The 21,430-nt window shown below is 42.9% G+C and overlaps 2 protein-coding genes and 1 long non-coding RNA gene across 24 annotated transcripts in view; 1 reads left to right on the top strand and 2 right to left on the bottom strand.

The window, feature by feature from the left end:
* IPO8 (importin 8) overlaps positions 1 to 1,781 on the bottom strand; it is a 41,066-nt gene extending 39,285 nt beyond the window's left edge. Inside the window, exon 1 of one of the 4 annotated variants that reach the window (XM_083572278.1) lies at positions 1,008 to 1,781. In XM_083572278.1, the coding sequence (XP_083428404.1) occupies positions 1,008 to 1,091 (84 nt within the window). In that variant the 5' untranslated portion in view covers positions 1,092 to 1,781. The remainder of the gene's footprint in view (positions 1 to 1,007) is intronic. The other 3 variants (XM_083572277.1, XM_083572276.1, XM_083572275.1) reach the window with 3 other exon arrangements.
* Positions 1,515 to 13,489, top strand: LOC310742835. Of its 2 annotated transcripts, none has more exons than XR_014538716.1 (3): positions 1,515 to 1,601; positions 11,936 to 12,092; positions 13,366 to 13,489. It is a non-coding gene; the product is annotated as an uncharacterized lncRNA (long non-coding RNA). The 2 variants fall into 2 exon arrangements; XR_014538717.1 differs by lacking the exon at positions 1,515 to 1,601 and adding an exon at positions 9,102 to 9,177.
* Positions 8,254 to 21,430, bottom strand: part of CAPRIN2 (caprin family member 2) — a 29,694-nt gene continuing 16,517 nt past the window's right edge. For 4 of the 18 annotated variants that reach the window (XM_083572223.1, XM_083572226.1, XM_083572212.1 and 1 more), the window contains 9 exons: positions 18,805 to 18,900; positions 17,274 to 17,387; positions 16,622 to 16,771; positions 15,882 to 16,065; positions 14,760 to 14,882; positions 13,434 to 13,537; positions 11,274 to 11,337; positions 10,068 to 10,235; positions 8,254 to 9,152 (listed from right to left, as the gene is read on the bottom strand). In XM_083572223.1, the coding sequence (XP_083428349.1) occupies positions 8,587 to 9,152; positions 10,068 to 10,235; positions 11,274 to 11,337; positions 13,434 to 13,537; positions 14,760 to 14,882; positions 15,882 to 16,065; positions 16,622 to 16,771; positions 17,274 to 17,387; positions 18,805 to 18,900 (1,569 nt within the window). In that variant the 3' untranslated portion in view covers positions 8,254 to 8,586. Of the gene's footprint in view, positions 9,153 to 9,991; positions 10,236 to 11,273; positions 11,338 to 13,433; positions 13,538 to 14,759; positions 14,883 to 15,881; positions 16,066 to 16,621; positions 16,772 to 17,273; positions 17,388 to 18,804; positions 18,901 to 21,430 lie in introns of those variants that run through there. The other 14 variants (XM_083572213.1, XM_083572228.1, XM_083572229.1 and 11 more) reach the window with 9 other exon arrangements.

Genomic DNA, 21,430 nt, shown 5'->3' with positions numbered 1-21,430 from the left:
AAACTCTGTGGGATTATTTACAAGGCCGGTGGTAAGCTTCCCAAGGTTAGAGATCTCTCATTAGATTTGTGTGGGCTCCAGTCCATGAAAACATGCACAGTAGTAAATAAGGAAGTCTGCAAAGTGCCTCTTCCCGCTCCCACAGGCGAACACAGGCTCCTTTCTGGACAGAGTCCTCTGGTGCTGAAAAGACCAAAGGGTGCTTCACAGAGAGGAGGGGTCAGCTTTTGTGGCTGAGAGACCACCCGAGGTCCTGGCTGGGTGAAACCTGGGTTCAAATCCCGCACTCAACCCATGAAAGCTGGCTGCGTGATTCCAGAGCCAGCCACCCTCTTTGCTTTCTGGGGGCTGGCAGAGGAAGAGGGAGAGCTCTGCCCCTGCTACAGCAGCTGTATACTATGACCGTGTACAAGCCATACATTTAAGTGTGCTGGGAATTATAGCTGTGTGAGAGCTAAAGTTCCAAGGATTCTTTGCCTGAACCACCTCACAGGATGGCTGTGAGGCAGCAGCGCCAGCTTGGGTGCCGGGGGCCATGGGTGCCGTGCATCGTGCATGGCCCTGGCGCCGGGATTTGTGGGTGCCCGGCCCCTTCATGGGGAATTTTGTGGGCGCTTGGGCCCCCAGGGATCCGGCACCTATACCGTGAGGGATAAAACACGGGAAGAGCGCACGTCGGGAGGAGGAGGAGGAGGCGGGACAGGAATGTAGGCGAATAGCCGTGTAAATCCGTTAAGGAAACCGCTAGGCTGTTTTCGGGTGGGGAGGTGAGCGCTGCGCGCCTGAGGTGCAGTGACAGGATTCTCCTCAGAGATGGAAAGAGCGCGCCCACCATGGCGAGGCAAGAGGGGGAGGCGAGGAGGGAGGCCGCCCCCTGAGGGGGAAACAAAGCCCCGTCTTCCGCCGAGGCCTGGCGGGAGGGGAAGCAGCTGATCCCCGAAGTGCCTCCGCCGCGATGCCCTGGGCGGGTCGGGGGCGGCGAAGGGCGCCGGAGGCTGCGCTCTCACCTGGTTCAGCTCGCTCTCGGCCGCGAGGCGCAGCTTAGGGTCGATAGTGCCCTTGAGCGCCTGGATGATCCGGTTGGGATCCATGTCTCTCCGATGGCGGCGGGCGGGTGGGGGGAGAAGCACAGGCGCCTCAGAGAGAAGGGCCGCCGCCGCCGCACACAATCCCCAGCTCGCCTCTCCCCCTTCGCCACACGGGAGCCATTCACCGGTTTACGACAGCGCGGCTGTCGCGAAGGAGAAGATGCTTTGCGCCCCGGGCGCTTTCCTTCTCGTCTCTCCGCCTCCCCGACTCTCTCGCGGTGCCCGAATGGCAGGCGCCATGTTGTTGTACGGAAGCGAAACACACATTGCCGAGCCGAGAAAGAGAGAGGGGGCGGTCTAGAGCAGCCGCTCCCGCCCTCCCCCGGCTGTGGACTTTTTAAAGATGGGGGCGGCCATGGTTTGTTACGGAGAGCATCCGCTGTAGTTGGAGCAAACGGGGGCTTCTCTCCTTCCTTTCCCTTGTTGGCTTCCAGCTGATATGGGAAAGCAGGGAGGCCGGTGCTACGAGGACCTGTTGCCGGGACTTCGCTGGAGGATCCATTGGCCCGGCAGGTTGTGGCGCTTCGGCTCTCCGAAAGTGTCTCACCTGCTGGACAGGGGAGTGGCGCGCAGCCCTCCAGCTGCTTTGGGCAGCGATTCCCTCAGTCCCAGGCTGAAATAGGCAGAGGCCCTTCCTTATTTTTGGGTACTAGCTAGAGGGAGCAAGCTGGTCCTCACAGGTTGAACTTGACGTGGGTTTTAAAGGGGTGTGACAAGAGACCACATGCGCAAAGTGGATGCTCAAAAAGGCGAAGGCTCTTACGTGAGTGCTTAGGGATTCCTCCCAGCCTTTCGCCTTTCTGCCGCCCCGCTGGGGTTTGGGCAATGCCCGCCCAGCCACCCTCCCAAAAATAAAAGCTGCAACTTGCAGCTTCTAATATGTCATATCCCATTCTATGATCTTCAGTTGCGAGCAACTTTGAGGGGAAAACCGCCCTGAGATCTCCGGGTATAGGGCGGTATATAAATTCAATTAATAATAATAATAATAATAAAGGGAAGCTTACAAATACTGAGGGTGGGGGAGGTAATCAGTCCATGTTATCTTACAAAGTAATATAGGTGCATTAGGTTCATAGTAAAAAAAAGTTATAAGTAGCACCTTAATTTGTTGGTTTCCAAGGTCGCACAAGCCTGCTTTTTACCCAGAATATTTCTTTTTTGCTACAGACTGTGGGGGGGGGGAACGTGATGCTACTGCTTGTTTAGTCTGACCCGCCAAACATTTAAGGTGGTGTGTACACAGCCACACCCATTGTTGTCATCCCCCGCCAAAAAAAATCCTGGGAACTGTAATTTCCCCCTCACATAGTTACAGGATTCTTTGTGATAAAAATGTACTTCAAAAGATATTGTGTGTATGCCGAGTACTAGAACATTGGTCCAAAAGAAGTCCACCTAGAAATCTTGTACTCATCACTACAATATTGACACACAATTAGATAAAATTTATGCTGGCAAGAGAAGCACTCTCCTTGTTGTATGTATGAATAAAGGGCATATACACTTTGAGTGGCAGGTAAGGATTTCTTAACTATATGTGAAGCAGTCTCCAGCAGCTTTGGTGACAGTGTAAGCATAACATAGTCCATTTCAGATCCAGGAGTTCACATAGTGCTGTATGTGTGAGCCAGTTAATCATAGAATTGTAGAGTTGGAATCTCAAGGGACATCTAGTATTCCAATCCCTTGCAATGCAGGAATCTCAACAATGAAAGTGTAGCAGAGGATAAGAATATTGCGTATAGTGTTTGATCTTCAACACAGCAACTACTAAAAAAAGGCAAATGCACACTAGCTTTAAAAAAATAAAATTATTAGAGATAGATAATTTATTACGGTCGGAGACCAGCTTATAAAACACACTTGGGGGAATGGTCCCAGAAGGAAAACAAACAATTAAAACAATGTACAAAAATAAATTTAAAATTTATAAATGCGCCCAGACACTGAGGTCCAGCTCCGAGGGCCTTATGGGGGTTCCCTCAGTGCGAGAAGTGAGGTTACAGAGAACCAGGCAGAGGGCCTTCTAGGTAGTGGCACCCACCCTGTGGAACGCCCTCCCATCAAATGTCAAGGAAACAAACTACTATCCAACTTTTAGAAGACATCTGAAGGCAGCCCTGTATAGGGAAGTTTTTTATGTCTAACTCTTTACAATTTTTAATGTGGTCTTGGCTTGTTTGATTCCTTGTTTATTTGCAGGTGTGGGGTGTGTCACTTCACAACTTCCCCTTGCTCCATGAAATAGTGCACCCTGCACTTGCAGATAAACAAGGAAGCAAACAAGTCAAGACTTTACCTTTTTTTTAATGCAGTTTTGAATGCACTATAGAATTGTGTTCTATAGTGAATACTGCATTTAACACCCTTTTTGCATAATGGCATCAGAAGCCTGCAAAAAACATGATGAAACAAAAGTTTTCAGCATGCACCAGAATTACACCATTTGAATCATGCCTTTTCCAATGGGGAGGCCATTCCATGGAGTGGGTGCCACTGCAAAAAAGGTCCTCTTCCTAGTTAATGCTAAATCCAAGGCTGTGGCACAACCAGAAAGACCTCTGTTGTGCAAATCTATATGGGAGAAGACATTCTTTCAGGTAACCTGATCATTACAAACATTCTTTCACATGCATACTGGTCATCCCCATCACAAAACGTGGGGTATGTGTAAAGATAAGGACCTATCCCTTATCTCTTTTTGCTGTATTCAGTAGCGCCTCATATGCAAGGAAATGTGAAGTTTGGGGCTTTACATTATAGAAAAACTAAAGAATGAGCATAAGAGGCATAATAAAAGTTAAATAGGAAGAAAAATATTTACACGCTATGAATATTAGGTGCTGCCGTTCTGCTCCCAACTTCAAGGGCTTCCCAAAAGCGCCAAGCTACAGTCAGGAACAGAATGCTAACTATAAGGAATTCCACCCTGACCCAGTGAAGGTGTTCAGTGGGGTAGGAGGAGGGGACATAGAAAAAAGAGTTACAATAAACAAGAGTGCACAAAGGAAGGAAATGTTAGAATTTACCACCAGGCAAGAATGTTACTTGCCCCAAAATGGAAAGAAGTAGTCCCAGCAAAGGAAGAATAGATACAAAAACTTATGGAATATGCAAAAATGGCGAAACTTACTGGAAGAATAAGAAATCAAGATAACAAACTTTTTATAAAAGAATGGAAATGGTTTATTGAATATTTACAGATAAATAGTTAACAGATAAAAACACGGGCAGGATTACTGTAATAACCTGCAGCTACGCAAGAGTATATATTAAAAGAAGATAAATAAATAAGTTTGGATATGCAGAAGATATTAAAAATAAATTTAATGAATTGCAGAGAAGGGGAAGGAAGTCAAGTTTTAAAATGTCAAAATGATTGTAAAATCAGTGAAATGCATATATCTGAAAAGTATAAATAAAATTTAAAAACGGGGTGAAAGAACTAACCATCAATGTCCATTCTCTTTGGGAGAATGGAGTGAATCTGAGTGTGGGTTACTGTAAGCAAAGCTGTGCAAATGAGTTTCAGATGCACTGCCTGTTTGTTGGCTTTGCATAGCTCCAAAATGTCTACCCTCCTCAGCTGTGCTTTGGCAATGGGTGATAGGCATTATAGTCCACCACCTGTAAGGCCACAGGGTCCCTCTCCCTGACTTAGGGAGAGGGAGCTCATTAGCTGTCAAGTAAAAGGCAACACTCCCAGAACAACTTGGGAGCTGAGGTCCCCTTTTTGCAGCTGAGACTGCCCAGGTTTCCCCCCCCTCCAAGTTGTCCCTGTACAAGGAAGCTTTCTTAAATCAGAAGTGCTGTTGTGAGGGTAAAATCGCAGTAATTGTACAGGTTGAAAGCAGATTCCCTCCACCTCCCTTTGGGAAAGTAAGGGAGGGAAGTAGCAAGCTGTCCCGTCTGAAGCTGAAGATCAAATAAACATACAGGGTCACTGTAGAAGACTTACAGTGGGAGAGCAAGCAGGAGTGGAACCTGAAATGTATTTGCATAATCCTGCCTATGGAGAGTGGAAATAGCTCAATTCAGGGTGTGCCTCCACATGATAAACAGGTTAAGAAACCATATCCAAAAAATCTGCAGCTAATGTGGCATGGCAGTGCAACGCACACATACTTCAAGACAAATATGCAGATATAAGTCTAAAATTGATTTCATTTTACACCCTGGGACAATAAAATCGCTTATGGCCCCGTTAATCCTGGGTAAAGGTAAAGGACCCCTGACAGTTAAGTCCAGTCGTGAGCAACTCTGGGCTTTACTGGCTGAGGGAGCTGACGTTTGTCTGCAGACAGTTTTTCTGGGTCATGTGGCCAGCATGACTAGGCCACTTCTGGCGAAATCAGAGCAGTGCACAGAAGCGCAGTTTACTTTCCTGCCGGAGCAGTACCTATTTACTACTTGCACTTTGACATGCTTTCAAAATGCTAGGTTGGCAGGTGCTGGGACTGAGCAACGGGAGCTCACCCCATCGCGGGGATTTGAACCACCAACCTTCCAATTGGCAAGTCCTAGGCTCAATGGTTTAGATCACAGTGCCACCCGCGTCTCTTGATACCCACCCACAAAGAAGACTGAAGTACAGTGGTACCTCGCAAGACGAAATTAATTCGTTCTGTGAGTTTTTTCGTCTTGTGAAGCACGGATTCCCATAGGAATGCATTGAAAAACAAACTTGCAAGACGTTTTCGTCTTGCGAAGCAAGCCCACAGGGAAATTTGTCTTGCGAAGCACGTCAAAAAACGAAAAACTCTTTTGTCTTGCGAGTTTTTCGTCTTACGAGGCATTCATCTTGCGAGGTACCACTGTACAAGGTTCCATATGCTTACTCGCAAACTATCCAAGCAGAGCTCCAGCTGCACTAAAGCTTCCATCCCATTGACCAGTTTTAATATTCCATTCTGACATCTGAAAAACCTTTTAGTTTATACAAAGCAATCCTTCAATTCACTTTTTACTTTAGTTACAAATCCAATTCTATGTACTTTGAGCACTTTGAATGTAGAACAGGCATCCCCAACCTGCAGCCCTCCAGATGTTTTGGCCTACAACTCCCATGATCCCTAGCTAACAGGACCAGTGGTCAGGGATGATGGGAATTGTAGTCCAAAACATCTGGAGGGCTGAAGGTTGCGGATGCCTGATGCAGAACCTTGCAAGGTGGGGTTTTTTGGGGGGGTTCTTACAATCTAGTCCAATGTGCGGCTTAAGGGCTACATGCCGCTACCAAGGCCTTTTCTGAGAGTCCTCAGCAACATTTGATGCTACCCTCACCTGCAGCCCTCGCATACCCTTCCCAAAGCTTAATTAGTGCTTTCCCAGCTTTAGGAAGGAGGTGGAGGGCTCTAGAACCCTGCCAGAGCCTTGCACCTCCTTCCCAAAGCCAAGTAGCTGTGATGTGTGTCCCAAATTTTGGCCTTGCTTCCTCGTACACACACACACAAGGCAGTGTGTGGCCTGTGGGCTCCATGTTGAAGTACTCTTGTGGCCCACTTAGTATGGAAAGTTGAGCTGCCCTGATCTAGAATGTACTCGAAGGTATTAGCAATGTAATCTGCCTAATTTGCATACTGCTTCAAGAAATGTGGTTGAAAAATACAGTCTAAACAACAAATACTATTTGAATAGTTTGCCCAATATTAGAGCAAGAAGCCTAACCACATGTGTGTGACGCTTACTTCAGATAGTTTGAACTCAAGAGAAGTTAAAGAGTTCATCACCTGAAACAGCTGATAGAAAACAATTAGTTTTAGGATGCATTAAAAGCTATAGTAACTTTGGTGATTGAAGAAAACATTAAGGGTGTTTTAAGGCTCAGCTTAGCTCTTTGTACCAATATTCACATATGCAGCATTGGAAAGCTTGCAAGATTTAAGCCTTATAGATGAAAACCTTGCCTTTTATGCTATGAAACGAGTGGCTGGGACAACTGCCAGTATACAGCCACACAATCAGCTCTAGAAAAATGAATGTAGGACATCCTACACCAAAAGTCTTAAAAGGGCAGGACTTTGTTTCAAGTGAGCAAAGGAAGACACTACCATAAGTGTCACTTAATTAAATCTATTTAAAAGGCTATGCATGAGCTAGTTTTTGTGTTAGTGAGAAGCTGAACACTAATACAACAGAGGAGTTCTGAAGACTGTTTCATGGGTGGCAGAATTAGCAGGTAAAAGTTTTATCCTTTAAGATGCAAGTCAGATTCTATGCCCCCACCCACCCACACATGTGTGCACCGTGGGCAGCTATACTGGCATATATAGCTCTTGCTGTTGAAAACAGTATTCTTGCTAACATGTCAGATGCAACTAAGTGCTAACAGCAGCTCTTAATTTTAACAAGTTTTTCAGCAAAGGACTAAAGACAACTACCCCGTACTACAGAGGCCCATACATCCATGTGTGCAAAAACTAGTCAATGTAGACATTGACCTGAGGAACTTTCAATTAGTTAAACAGCAGCAAGAAAAAATGAGAACTGGTTTAGAGTATTGCCCCAGATATAGGAGGACTTCTTTCCAAGTAGCAGCACTGGTAGGTATCAAGGAGGCAGCATTATCAGTAGACAAGGAACTGCCAGGAAACAATTAGGACTAGTAAAATATCACTTGAAATATTTTTGGGATTACATTTACTGTTACATTTCCCAGTAGATGTGGAGTTCTCCCACCCACCCACTGCAAGAAAGAATGACAATAACTTTGAAGCTTACCCATGTCTTAAATTCACATCAGCACAAGCTGACTACAGCTGTATAAACTCTATAAAGTAATGGGGAAAGGTAACTTTGAAAGTCATCTCCCAACTTCTTGCTTTGGGTTGTATCCAACCAATTTCTACGTAGAGCTGACCCTTTTAAATTAATGGACCCAATTCAGTCAAGGGCAATTCATTTCAGTTGGTCTACTCCAAGTCTTAGATTGCATATTTTTATAAGGGAAAGTAAGAACATATGAAGCTGCCTTATACCGAGTTGGACCCTTGACAGGTCATCTAGTTTTATAAGTCTACTTTGACAAGCAGCAGCCGCATCCTTTTAGGTGGGAGTTATGAGGACTGAGTCTGGGATCTCCTGCATGCAACGCATATACTCTACCATAGAATGTGCCCCCCTTATAAAGGAGATCATGTGCACCCAGCAGTACAGACATTGATACTAAGGCATATTTTTTATTGAGGCACAAGGCATTGTGAATAGCCTAGACTTGAGGCAAATTTTGAGCAGTGTAGTAAGCTGATAATTACAGTTCAGGGAGAAAAGCAAACATACATTCACAGCTTTACCATCAAGACTACATCAAAACTGATAAAGTGCCACATTTGTGCTGACCCAACTCCATCTCATAGCAAGACAGTTCACCATATCACCATATCAGAATTATGTGGGTGTGTTTCAAGCAGTTAATGTGCAGTGCAAAACGAGTCTTCCCAGTTTTCACCTTCCTTCACCAAATTGTTTAGAGCAGATCTATTGTAAACATTAGTATTCAGTCTTGATACAGAACAAATCCTGAGAATGTAGAGTACTTCCAGCTACTTCCATAAATAGCTCCTCTATGGAGGCGTAACCAAATCTGGTCTCCCTGAAAAAGCTGGAGGACTGCATGATTACTAGCAGTCTCATGATCTGGAGCACCATCATTGGCATATGCAGATACTAGAATCTCTTCATTTTTCATCAGGTTCACATACAGAGGAACATTCACAGCCAACTTCAGCATATTGAAGAGGAACACATAAGTACCATTCACAGGACAGCTAAACCTACCAAGATGGATATTAAAGGCTTCACCAAGATTGTGTAACAGGGAGTCAAATGTAATAGGTTGGTCTAGAGTTCCAGGAGTAAAGTTAGAAGTTCTACTAGCCGAAAAGGCAGCTCTGACTTGCTGTGGGAAGGCATAGATGTGCACAGGTACAAAGGTGGTTGCTTGGCTCGTCACTGGCATATCAACAGGAGTAATGCTGCGTGAGTCACCCTGCCCAGAGTCCCCACTGTCAAAAGTCTCACTGTCACGTTCTGGGCTGCTCACCTGAGAAGAATCGCTCCATCCTGTTGTTGAAGATTATGAGCAATGGTTAGTTCTGACGTAACCTTAAATTCAGTATTTCTAGCACTCGTTTGTTCAAGCTTGCATGTTTCAAGCAGTCGTTAAAAAAGACCTTGTGTATTAGTGACTAGACAGATCCCAGTTAGACTTGTACCTAGTTCTTACAAGTTTTTAATCATTTTTCTTCAAAGTGAGTGTGGAGATGGATATAATGTTAGAGAGGCTTGGGTGTGGGTTTCTCAGCTGCAAAGCAACTCCAGCTTTACTCAACCAACAAATATACAGCCTCTGGATTGAGTGTGTTCCTCATGCTGCTGCAAGCCAGCCATGCTTTGGTTGCTGTGCTTTATTCATTCTCCCCACCCCATGCTCATCTGCTCCAGTATCTGTTCAGTATTTTAAAAATCTTCTCCACTAATGGCAAGATAACCTCCAAAACACACAGTGGCTCCCTGACTGACAGCAGTTGGTGCTGTGCTCTGAAAAAAAGCAGAGCTGCTTCATGGCAAACACAAGGGCCAGTCTATCAGCACGCTGCAAGTCCAGATTTCCTCTTAACTCAAACAGCGTTCCCACCTCCTTACTCTGAAAACAATGTGTGTGTCAGATATGTAACAAGTGCACTTCCACAGCAAGCTTAGCGTTGAATTGATTCAAGCTTCTCTTCACCCAGAAAGAGTAGCAGAGGTTAAGATGACAATGCAATAGTTCTACTATTATGTTTATGGTGAATAAGCAGTGGCTACATGCTCACCTTGGAAATCAAGACAAATACTTAAATATCTAGTTAACAGAAAACACATTTTGGAGGGTGCAATATTCTTACTACCAAGAAAGGACATATCTTATAAATGTGTGTTTATTTAGTATAGAAAACCAAGTTACCAATATCAACTGAACTGTTAATCAACACTAACTGAACTGATGCATCCTCGTGGTCACAAGACTGCTTTCAGACTCTGCTTCCTTCACATTTCTCTCAGTTTTCCTCAATTCCCTTCTTCTGAAGTATTCTCTAACACGAGTTCTACCTCGAGCTCTACCTGATGAGCAAATCTCTTCCTGTCTGTTTTCTTGTCTGTAACCTAAAATACAGAAGCTTTAAGGATTTTATAAACTCTGCACCAAGCTGCTAATATGGCTAGACTGGAGCAACTTCAGTACTTCTCCTTGATAATCTGAACAAACCATTAGGCCTACTTTAAATCACCTGTGTATAAAGTGGGCTTACTACTGGCTTGAGACAATAGTTACAGTGAAATGGCTGCTCTGAACTGTTTATTTAAGCTAGTCTTGGATTCTCTCAAGCAGAGGTTGACAACCTGGTCCCGAATGCCAACTAGTGTGCATGTCAGGATTCTAGGTGGGTGGTAGGGGATTCTACGGCACTAAATGAATCCTCCTTGCATTGAGCACTGGTGGGCGGTAAGGAAATTTTACCATCAAGAAAGATGCATTAGTGGGCGGTAGGTATAAAAAGGCTGACTACCCCTGCTCTAGAGAATATTTTCTGGTTCTTTTTGCTCATATGACTCTGAGGTATGGCGAAGGCAGAGCAGGAACACTGCCTTTCCGTAAAGTTTCCTTTACAGATGGAACAGGACACCCAGTGATGGGCAACTCCCCATCCACCAGAGAAGGCAGAGGGAGATTTCTCATGGTGAAAGTACCACAGCTGAGAAAACCTTTCACAGTTAAAAGCCAATTATTAAATAAAAATAAGACAAGAACAAATCCCAGCATCTCCTAGAAAGCCGGGGTATTTGACCGATCCTCCTTGCTTTGGCAAATGATTGAAGAGATGAGACATGATCATCTCTCCTCCATCAAGGAGAGCAGGCTAAGAACTCAACTGAAATGACAACTCTCCCCTTCCCCATCATCAATTTTTAATAGCTCTACAAATCATGTTCCTGGGCCAGAAAGAATTAGATTCATCTTGTGAGCAGCAATGGAGCCCATATGTTGCATAAGACAGTTGATTCCAGCCCAAAAACTTATGCGGTGAAAGCACATCCGATTATCCAGTCACTATTGTATGCAGCCCTATATTGTTTTATTTCAGGTATTACATAGTATCTAGGACAGAACTGCATTTTAAGCAATGTTCGAAGTAAACTTACCTCTTGAGGTTGCCCGGCCACTACTAATACCGCCTCGCTTATAGTTCTGCTGGTAATTCAAATCCTAGGAGATCACAAATATTTGTTCCTGTTTAGTCAAGCACCTCCAGACAATATTTACAGCCATATAACATCTACTTCATGGGGAAGGGGAGGGAGAAAAGAAAATTACTACACAGTGGTACCTCGGTTTTCGAACGTAATCAGTTCCAGAAGACCATTCGAGTTCTGAAACGTTCAAAAACTAAAGCATTTACTTCAAGAAAACTCAATATGGAAGCTGTGTGGCATGTTCGACTTCCAAAAAGCATTTGAAAACCAAAGCAGTTACTTTCGGGTTTTCGGCATTCGAAAACCGAAACATTCGACTTCTGAGACATTCGAAAACTGAGGTACCATTGTACCAGCATTGAAGTTTATTGCTGCTTAGTAGACATCAGAAGTAGTTAGTCCAACATACTTAATTTCTACCAGCATCAACAGGATGCATATTAAGCACCTACACTTTTAAATTAGAATGTTGGTGCAGTACACGCCATGAATGTTACTTCTTATTGGGTGTGGGAGGTGTCCAAGTGGGTTATGATTCCTCCTATTGCTCAGAAGGAAGGAAACATGATCAGATTTTCCCCCTTTCTCTACTGGTGAGGTTCTATTCCAAGGCAGAGGTGATGCCGAAACAACTTAGTAATATGAGACAGCATGAGAGACAGAGTGTGCACCGAAAAACGAAGAAGAGGAGGAAAAGAATAAAGCAGTGTGGCCTGGACCTACTGGTTTCCAAAGCTGAACTTTCAAGAAAAAAAGGATAGCTAGAAGGTAAAAAAATATATTCTGAAGCATGTATGTCCAACTTGCAATGGTGTATGAAATGTGGCCTAGTTAACATGGCAAATCTGGTGCATTTATAGACAAGGCTGCCAATGTGCAGTGTGTCATGGTGTTGGCAGGTGTAATGACTCATAGAATACAGATTGCAACTCCTTATCCACTAGGATTGAATTAAAGCCTTTCCCCTACTGTAGTTAGGCAGAAGGACATAAGATACTGTTTTGTGTAAAGGCAATTATGTGGGAATGTTGATCTTGAGGACCCAGACATTCAGCTTCTGCCAGGCCCACTCAGAGAGGTGAGATGGTTTAAGGGTTGGATGAGGAGAACCGGTTACACACACCGGTGGTCATTGCTGGCAACAGCACTGAGTTCCAAGATTCTCCACACTTTTGTGATGGCCATGAGAAAAAGCACACTAGTTGACTGACCAGGGGAGCTCAAAAGGCAGTTTTTATAGTGCACTGATGCCTTTGTGGATACTTCCAGGTGGGGAAACCAGTGGCCTCAGGTATATGTTTTAGGGTGGTGTGGCTGCATGTCACTTTGATGCACACCTCAACTATGCATCTCCATCCTTTGGGAGAACAGCTCCAGTCAGGAGCAGTGCTCCAGGGGCACCCACTCCTGAGTAGTATTGGGAGAAGACTCCTGGAGAAAGAATATGATCAAATCTTTCCTGCCTTCAAAGCAGTGGGAGGGGTCATAATCCACTTGGACACCTCACATGGCCAACCCTTGCTCCAGTATCACTACAGCTGACTGAATGTGCTTTATTAAATTGAGATGAGTGTATATTCCTTGAAAGTGGAGCAAAATGTAATACCATTGTAGCTATCCATCAGCATACTGGGAACTCAGAAAGATAGCTCCATGACATACACATTAACCCAGGCATGGCCAAACTTGGCCCTCCAGCTGTTTTGGGACTACAATTCCCATCATCCCTGACCACTGGTCCTGTTAGTCAGGGATTCTGTGAGTTGTAGTCCTAAAATAGCTGGAGGGCCCAGTTTGGCAATGCCTGCATTAACCCAATAGACTTGAGCGATATAAACTTAAGTCATGTTCTCAGAGTTAGGATGGGAAGCATGAACACTGAATATATTCAGCCCTTTCTAGATGGCATTTCAATTAAAATTAGTCCCTACTAAATGATACATTACAATACTCCTCTCAATCTGGTAAGTCAAATTTGCAAAGCACCATTAACCTGACTATGTGCAAATAAGTACTGTATTTGTTCTTTATTCCCAAGCAGGATCCAGGACACCACCACCAAGGGTCATGTATACTTTTGCAAAGCCAAAAGTCTTCCAAAAAAATTACCCTGTGAGGATACTGCACCGAAGGATAATCTCTGCCAGGAAGATGCATTTGGCTATAAAGGCCATTAGGAACAGAAGGTGATCCTCTGTAAACTTCAAAACCTGCTGAACAAAATATGAAATCATTTGCTTTAAGAACTAGAATGATTTGACAGATTGATCTCCGTGTCACCCAGTAACGCATTGGAGAACTCTGGTAGTTCCCTCCTAGGGGAAGGTCAAATACCCAATACGTTGCTGAGTACCGAGAGGTTCCGACTCTTATGACATAACTTTGTTTTACGGGTAAAGAGTAACTAGGAAGTTTATCCAGTAATTACAGTGTTAGAAAACTCTTCCTGTGTTAGAAAATTAAGGAGTTTATGACTCACTTTGGCAGCCAGCATTTTCAGGCAAAGGAGAAATGCTCAGTAACTATGTATCTGACTTCAGTTTGAGCACATGCTTACAACCAAAGTTATTTAGGGTCATTGACACTTAAATTCATATTCACCTAGTTTGCAATACCAAATAGCATCCCGGAATTACCACCAACCAAATACATGAGTGTTTCTTGTTGAGGTCAAAATCCAACTAGATATGGACATCAAATGCTGCATTTGATCTTTTGGCTTAAGTTTCTTCCTTTTCACATGCTACTACTATTTGGTGAAAGTCACTTTAAAAAACAAGACTAATATTGTGGTTGATATGTACGGAGTTATATTGTTACATATGCAATAAACAATTCTTCTCAAAGAAATAGAATTCTTTTTAAAAAAACAGCTTAAAAAACAACCCCTTGCTTTTGCTTAAAGTAATGGATCAGCTTCATAGATATCTTATTTAGGCACTTGAAAGTTGCCCGTTGAGTGCCTGCCTTTTCAACCTTAAGCTATCAAGCAGCTTACAACAGAGAACCACAAAAGGGTTTGATGCACAGCTGCACAGGCAGATGGCTGCTCATGAAATGGGACTTCCCTCCTTCTATTTGTGCATGGTGCGCTTACCAATTTTAGCATTTGACTCCATTCTAACCTCAGCCTCTGTGCTGCAGCCACACTTTAATGAAAGGTCCCAACTGAGAGACTTCAGGGGACACGGCGTTACAGCAGAGGAGAGCCTGGGAAACCCTGTTGTTCAAGCAACCAACTGCTGACACAGCTTTGATCCAACCCAATGTGTCTTACTATTAAAAAACAACAACCATGAGCAAATAAGGTTTTAAAGTTCAGCAGTTTGAATGTTGCCCTTTACTATGTGTTTTTTTGTATTGGCCAACTATATTCTACTTGTACAATGTTAAGATATATCCACTGGTAGGTATTTCCACAGAAACCATACATACCTTTATAGCCACCAGGAGAGCGATATGAATTGGTTGCTGACCTTCCACCTCGAACGGTGCCTCTGACCGATCCACGGCTTGTGACAAAAGGTTGAGGTGGTCTAGGGAAAGTGGGCGTCTGTGCTGCATAAAAGGCGAGAATACCATTGCTTACAGGAACAGCTCCCTCAACCAGGTACTTCAAAAATAGCCTTATAATTTTCAGCCTAAATGCAGGAGGAGTTTACCTTATTGCTTCACCCAACCTTTAGCAGCTAAAGACTTAAGATAGTTTGCAAGTCTTTATTTTGAACAGCTAGAATCATCTCCCCTATTACTGGCAGTTACAATTAACCAAACCATTTCTAGAGCTTTAACAAAGTAAAAGTTTTACAGATAAGTTATCCACCTGCCTCCTTGAAAATCTAATCATGTTTATCATAACAAGTAGTTAATGCAGTTATTTCCAACAATGCTTTACTTCATCAAAGGCTGTCACATCAATAATTAGGACTTATTTTTACAATTTAAATCTATACTCCACCCCTCAAATACAGGACAGATTGCAGTAGAAAACATAAGTAGCCAAAGTTAAAGAGCAACAAAAGTTGAAAGCCTAAGAAAATCTTCACCTGGCCCAGGAAGATTTAAGGATGTAAGATCGCTGCTGAATCAGGCCAAAGGCCCTTTTGGTTCAACATTGTGTTCTCACAGTGGCCAACTAGATGCCTACCTATTGTCCTAGCAGGGCATGTGAATGATAGTGCTCTCTCCACCTGAGATTTCCAGCAACTACTCTGGTATTCAGAGGCATGCTATGACAGTGGGGGCAGGAAACAACCATTGTGGCTATTGACTATTGATGGCTTTATCCTCCGTAGGGTTTTGTTAAAGAAACAGTCCCAACCCAGCCACAATTTTTTCACTACGTGTCAGATAAGTTCATGTTTCCTTGGAGATGGGCAGTTGGATACTGCCAAGTCATCACTCTTCAGTCCTTTTCTACTTCTGCTTTTATAGCCACTAGCAGAGTGCCTTGAAATCATTTGGGTTAAATATTGTAAGGCACCCCCATTGCTGAGGAATCAATCAAGTTGTACTCTGATGTCCCCATTACCATTCTTGCACTGAGGTTTTCCTTACCATTTGGCAAAGCATCTTGAGAAAAAGCACTTTGTTCAACATTTTGAGTAGACTGTGGTTTGCACTGGGGTGGAGTCTGTGTACTTGCTGTACAAAAATTCTGATTATATCCTGTAGGATGCAAAGAGTTCTCTTTTATATCCCGCTCCCTGCGAGGTGGTAAAGGCGCGTTCACTTTGAACACCTGCAACACAACACACAATTATGCAAAAAAGGGGCTATTTTTACAGTGTTTCTATAGGCCACATGCATTATCAAGTCTGCCCCATCTTGTGCTGTGTAGTCTACACAGAGTAGAAATTTAAGTATTTTCCATTTACGCTGGAGTGGGGGGGGGGGGGTCCGGTGCTATGGCCATATCACATTCTACCAGGAATTTGCAATTAATTTCAACTAAGTATTAAGATTGGTACTCCTTATTCACAGGGGTTCTAGTCTCAAAGCTGCAAAACTTCAAGTAGGAACTGTAAAACAGCAATTGTATTATTAGGTCTAAATGCAGCTGTAAGCATGCAAAAAATAAAAATAAAGGGATCCCTTCAGGGAATGCTTCTCTTGTAAACTTGTAGTAAATACATCTGCATCTGCTTAAAAATAATAGTTCCTACTAAACACGTATCCTCTATTATACAGGGTGCTCTGCTGTTTCTGAGGAGACCCTGGATTTAGCAGCTCCTTGTTTATGTCTAGCTTTTGCCCTCCCATCTAATTGCATTCACCTAGACAGCCAACGTACTTACAATCTGCACAGCCTGAAAGGGAGCTGCTTTCATGCTAATGCTACTACTTGGGGAAGGAGACTGGAAACCCTTCTCTTGGGGTTCTGGTGACATGGTAGTTCTTGATGGAGTCAATGATGTCTGTGATTCACTTGAAAGAGGAATAGGAACCTTGAAGGAAAAAATAGTAATATTCTATTGTCATGCCAATGGGAAAGCCATTCACACTATTAAACCCTATGCTGTCAAAACACCAGCAGTTTCTTGCAAGCCAATGGTTGGGCATGTCAAAGAACAGAATAGCTTCTACTTCATTTGTTCTTGCTGTGCATTTGGGATTTCCATTAGTCTCTGCTGACTATGTCAAACATGTTTGAGCTAGATGTGTTACCACTTCAAACATTTACATACAGAAGTTTAACATGATGGAGATCCTTATGGCAATGAACTCGCATTTTAAAACTTACTAGTTTTCATTTTCAGAGATCAACATTATATAGCAAAGGGATAGCAAACATGGTCCCCCTCCAGTTGTTGTTGGACTACAACTCTCATCATCCTTGACCAGCCATGCCAGCTGGGGCCAACATATCAAGGGAACAATATTTGCCACCCCTGCAATAACGGCACACTTTTTTATCAGTCAAATTCTTACAGTATGTGTCAAACTCACCTGAGAAATTTCAGATTTTTTAGGCTTTAATACTTCAGCAATCTCTTTGCTTATCTGATAAAAGGACTGAGGTGGACTGAAGTTCTCAGATTCTTGAGAATTTGTAACAGATGTCTAGAGACATAACCAGATAGTTATTAGTTACTTAAAATGGGGAAAAAATGCTTGCAAGAAAGTGTGCCCAGATTACACATGGTATTTTGGAAGATGCTGAGACTCAGTTATTACGGAAAGTATATCCTCTTACTACATGCCTAGATATCAATATTCAAGTTAGGTAAACTCTGAAATGAATCCAAGGCTGCAACCCTTACATCATTCCACCATAATGACCAATTGGCAAAAATACATTTCCTTCTCAGTCAATACTGCATGCATCAAATAACTGTTGTATTTCACTTAATTTCCTTCCCCACCAAATATCACCTAAGAGGAATGAAGTTAGTGCAAATTCACTAGAAGTGAATTCCCTGTTGTTCCAACTACAAGCAAGCTGTTAAGTATTCATATCGTGTGCAAAAAATGATAATAGTCACTTCCTTATTCAATAGCTATCAGTAGCTTTAGCACTGTAAATTGACATATTCTGGTTTTCAGTTTCCCTTGTAGTATAACACAACTAGAGCTGTATCTTAATTGGCAAAGTACCAGTTGCAAGATTAAGCTACATCTTCAGCTACTACAATCATTTAACTTCCAAGCTACAGTGGTACCTCGGATTAAGTACTTAATTCGTTCCAGAGGTCCGTTCTTAACCTGAAACTGTTCTTAACCTGAAGCACCACTTTAGCTAATGGGGCCTCCTGCTGCCGCCGGAACACAATTTCTGTTCTCATCTTGAAGCAAAGTTCTTAACCCGAGGTACTATTTCTGGGTTAGCGGAGTCTAACCTAAAGCGTATGTAACCTGAAGCGTATGTAACCCGAGGTACCACTGTATATCTAACTATATTATAATTAAGCAAATATATCTATTTGAGAAGAATGCTTCAAAGAGTCCCAGGGCTAACCCACCTATTTTTTGATAGACAGCTCAGTTTCATTGAATAATTTGCCTTACTGAAAACTGTTCAAGGTTATATTATCAGAACTTCAATTTGCTGAAGTGTTATCTTGTAAATGTAAAAACTCTGTTATAGGAATACATAAGGGTAAATTCCAAGCCTGGTTCACACATCACATAAAACCGCTGTTAACTTTAAACTATGCCTTAATGTGAATAAACGGCATGTTGGTTCATACTACTCAAGACCCTGCTTTGCTCCTCCTTAACAGTACAACAGCGGGGGGGGGGGGAGTTGGCTTCATTTGATATGCCTTCTCCCAGTAGGGGCTTTTCTCAAAGGCACACCAGCATTTGCTGCACACCAACCTGTCACATTCAGTATCACCTGGCATAAGATGCTCCCAATGTGTGCCTGCCCCATTTCTCAGAAATACCAAACGAAGGAAGGTCAGAAATAGGCACCTCCTCATTAGAGGGCAACATGTTAATCAGGATCAAGGGCAAACTCTAAAGAACAATCAGTAACCTGTGGTGTCGCAAGTTCAGTTTCTGATTCAGACAGTGTATTGTCAGAAGTTAAGGAGGTGATTGAGCCGTGCAAGGCTATGGGAGAAGCAGCAACCTGTCAATAGAGGGATATACAATGTAATATATAATGTAATGTACGGTAGACTTCATATATAGTCTGAAAAAATTCTTGAAAATATTATTTAGGACTTCCGGTTTTTGCTGCCATGGTAAACAGCTGTTCCCACAATAGCAGACCCGGGGCATGCAGCCAATTAAGGATAATTTGAGAGTAATTATCCTTGCAAACCCCCCCCCCCTTGGGTAGGAGGGGGAGAGCTCTCACTCGCAGATCATCCAGTACCTGCCTCCCACTCCTACGGAATGCAGGGGGGAGGGGTCGCTGAGTGCATAGCATTGAAAACTCTCCAACGCGGTTACCATGAGCGGAGATTCTTCTGTTTTTTAAGATATATCAGAATTCGGACTTAAGAAACAGGCATGTTCTGGAAGAAGGAGACAAGTTAACCTGCTCAATGAATCAGTCACTAAGTGTCAAAGTCTCGATCTGGAACAGATTTTCGTCGTAATTGGATTGTTATGTGGTGGAGAGAAGTCTTTGTTTTCTCTTTATATATTCACTATGCTGTTTTATGATTTGGCAGCTCTTCACCGAACTGGATTGTAATTATTAATGGATTGCAATTATTAATGGACTGCAATAGGGAATCAACAAGAACTTTATAATGCTTATGGATTAACTGAAAGAACGGAACTATGTGGAAAATATTGGGATGCTGTGTGGCAATGCCCCCCCCCCCCGAGGACTCTTACTTTGATTTATTATGGTGTTGGCGAGATATCAGCTTGTTATTGGATGGGAGAGTATTCAAAGAAAACGCTGGAAGGCTGCCCGGAGTAATGGCCAGACGCCAGATGCTGGATCACTTTCACTTTTGAGAAAAGCAAGATGGCGAAAGGTATGCAGTAAAATTGAGTCCATGGAGGGGGGCAGGGAATGCAAAAAATGACTGATTGCAACAAAAAAGGAAGGTTGGGGGGGGAAGTATTCCACACAAAGTTACCAGATATAAACTCCTCTTGCAAATTAAAGGATATGGAACAGTTAAATATGGACGAAAGTCAGCACATCATTGGTTGTTAAAATAAAGGATCAACAATGGAACTGTATTATTTGGATTAAATAAGCGGATTGGAGCAGGAACAAGGAATCAACATCTCCTAAAAATCTCCTAAAATCAGAACATGGGAAGTGAACCAAAATGTTTAATTTGGAATCTGATAATTGGCTTTTTTAATTGAATTATGATTTAGTATTGTATTAATATGGTCTATACTGGATTGTTATTAATGAAAAATTAATTATTAAAAGAACTTATTTCAGTATCATGAAAATTGCCTATGCCAAATAAAAATTTTACTGCTAGGTGCCCCTTCATATTATGTAGGCATACCTAAGACAGACTGATTTTGAAGAGTACTGCTGCACCTTACGTTGAACTGACTTGAATTAAGATTACTTACATTCAACAATGAGGCAAGAGCCTTTGCTCCAGGTAGTCCTGCAACATTTTATTCCTTTAATACCAAAAGGGAATGCAAGCTAGAATACTTGAATAGAACTATTCAAAAGTGGACTGGCTACTGTTTCCTGATGTTAGTCTCAGCCCCAGTTCTGATGCAACAGCCAAATGCTGTTGAGAACTGGCTTTGAACTTATATGTCATGATGCCCAAATCAGGCAAATTGTAATAAGAAGGCAGCATACTCCAAACCACTGTTTAGACTTCATGCCAAATTATGGTTAATGTAAAATTGAGACAGAATGCGAGTATGTGGCAAGGGTTTGAAAGCCTGTTTGACAGCCATGTTACAATTTTTCTGTGATGTCTGTATTAGGCCTCACTGTTAGAACAACCACAACATGCACATAGAGTCACAAAGGCTGTGGAATGATGCTTAACACATGGACTTAGCAGCTTTTCCCCACAACACTGATATGTAAAGAAAAGAACATATCGATTGACTCAACATTTGTAGAGGATCTAGGAGTGATACAAAACAAAATGTACTGAATTAATAGTGACCAGACTCTGAAGAACTAGAAAGCGCTATGTTAGGAAAGCCCTACTATCTGAGCCCTCACCCAATAAGACTTTGATATGGCATTGAGCTGAAATAAAAACTGCATGTGTGAATCCCTCAAGTTTGAGAAGTTTCTTCTCTAGAAGCAGCTCCATCCAAGTTGCATGGCACACACATCAAAAGCCCCACTACTCTCTTGGAACAAGTTGCCTGGTTCTTTAGGTCCCAGCCACTGTGCCTCCTAAAATCTGTTTAAGCCAAAATGGCAAGCCACATTTATACCCCTATCTTTTTAGAAGGTTACTCAAGGCCAGGCATCCCCAACCTGCAGCCCTCCAGATGTTTTGGCCTACAACTCCCATGATCCCTAGCTAACAGGACCAGTGGCCAGGGATGATGGGAATTGTAGTCCAAAACATCTGGAGGGGCTCCAGATGGAGATGCCTGCTCAAGGCAGTTTATGCAGTCAAATACAAAAATACATTCCAAATAATCAATGCATGTTTGACATGCATTGTGACAAATGGCTTATCACTCTT

Source organism: Podarcis filfolensis (assembly GCF_964270895.1).
Source record: "Podarcis filfolensis genome assembly, chromosome: 10".
NCBI lineage: Eukaryota > Metazoa > Chordata > Lepidosauria > Squamata > Lacertidae > Podarcis > Podarcis filfolensis.
This window is presented reverse-complemented; position numbering and strand designations above follow the sequence as displayed.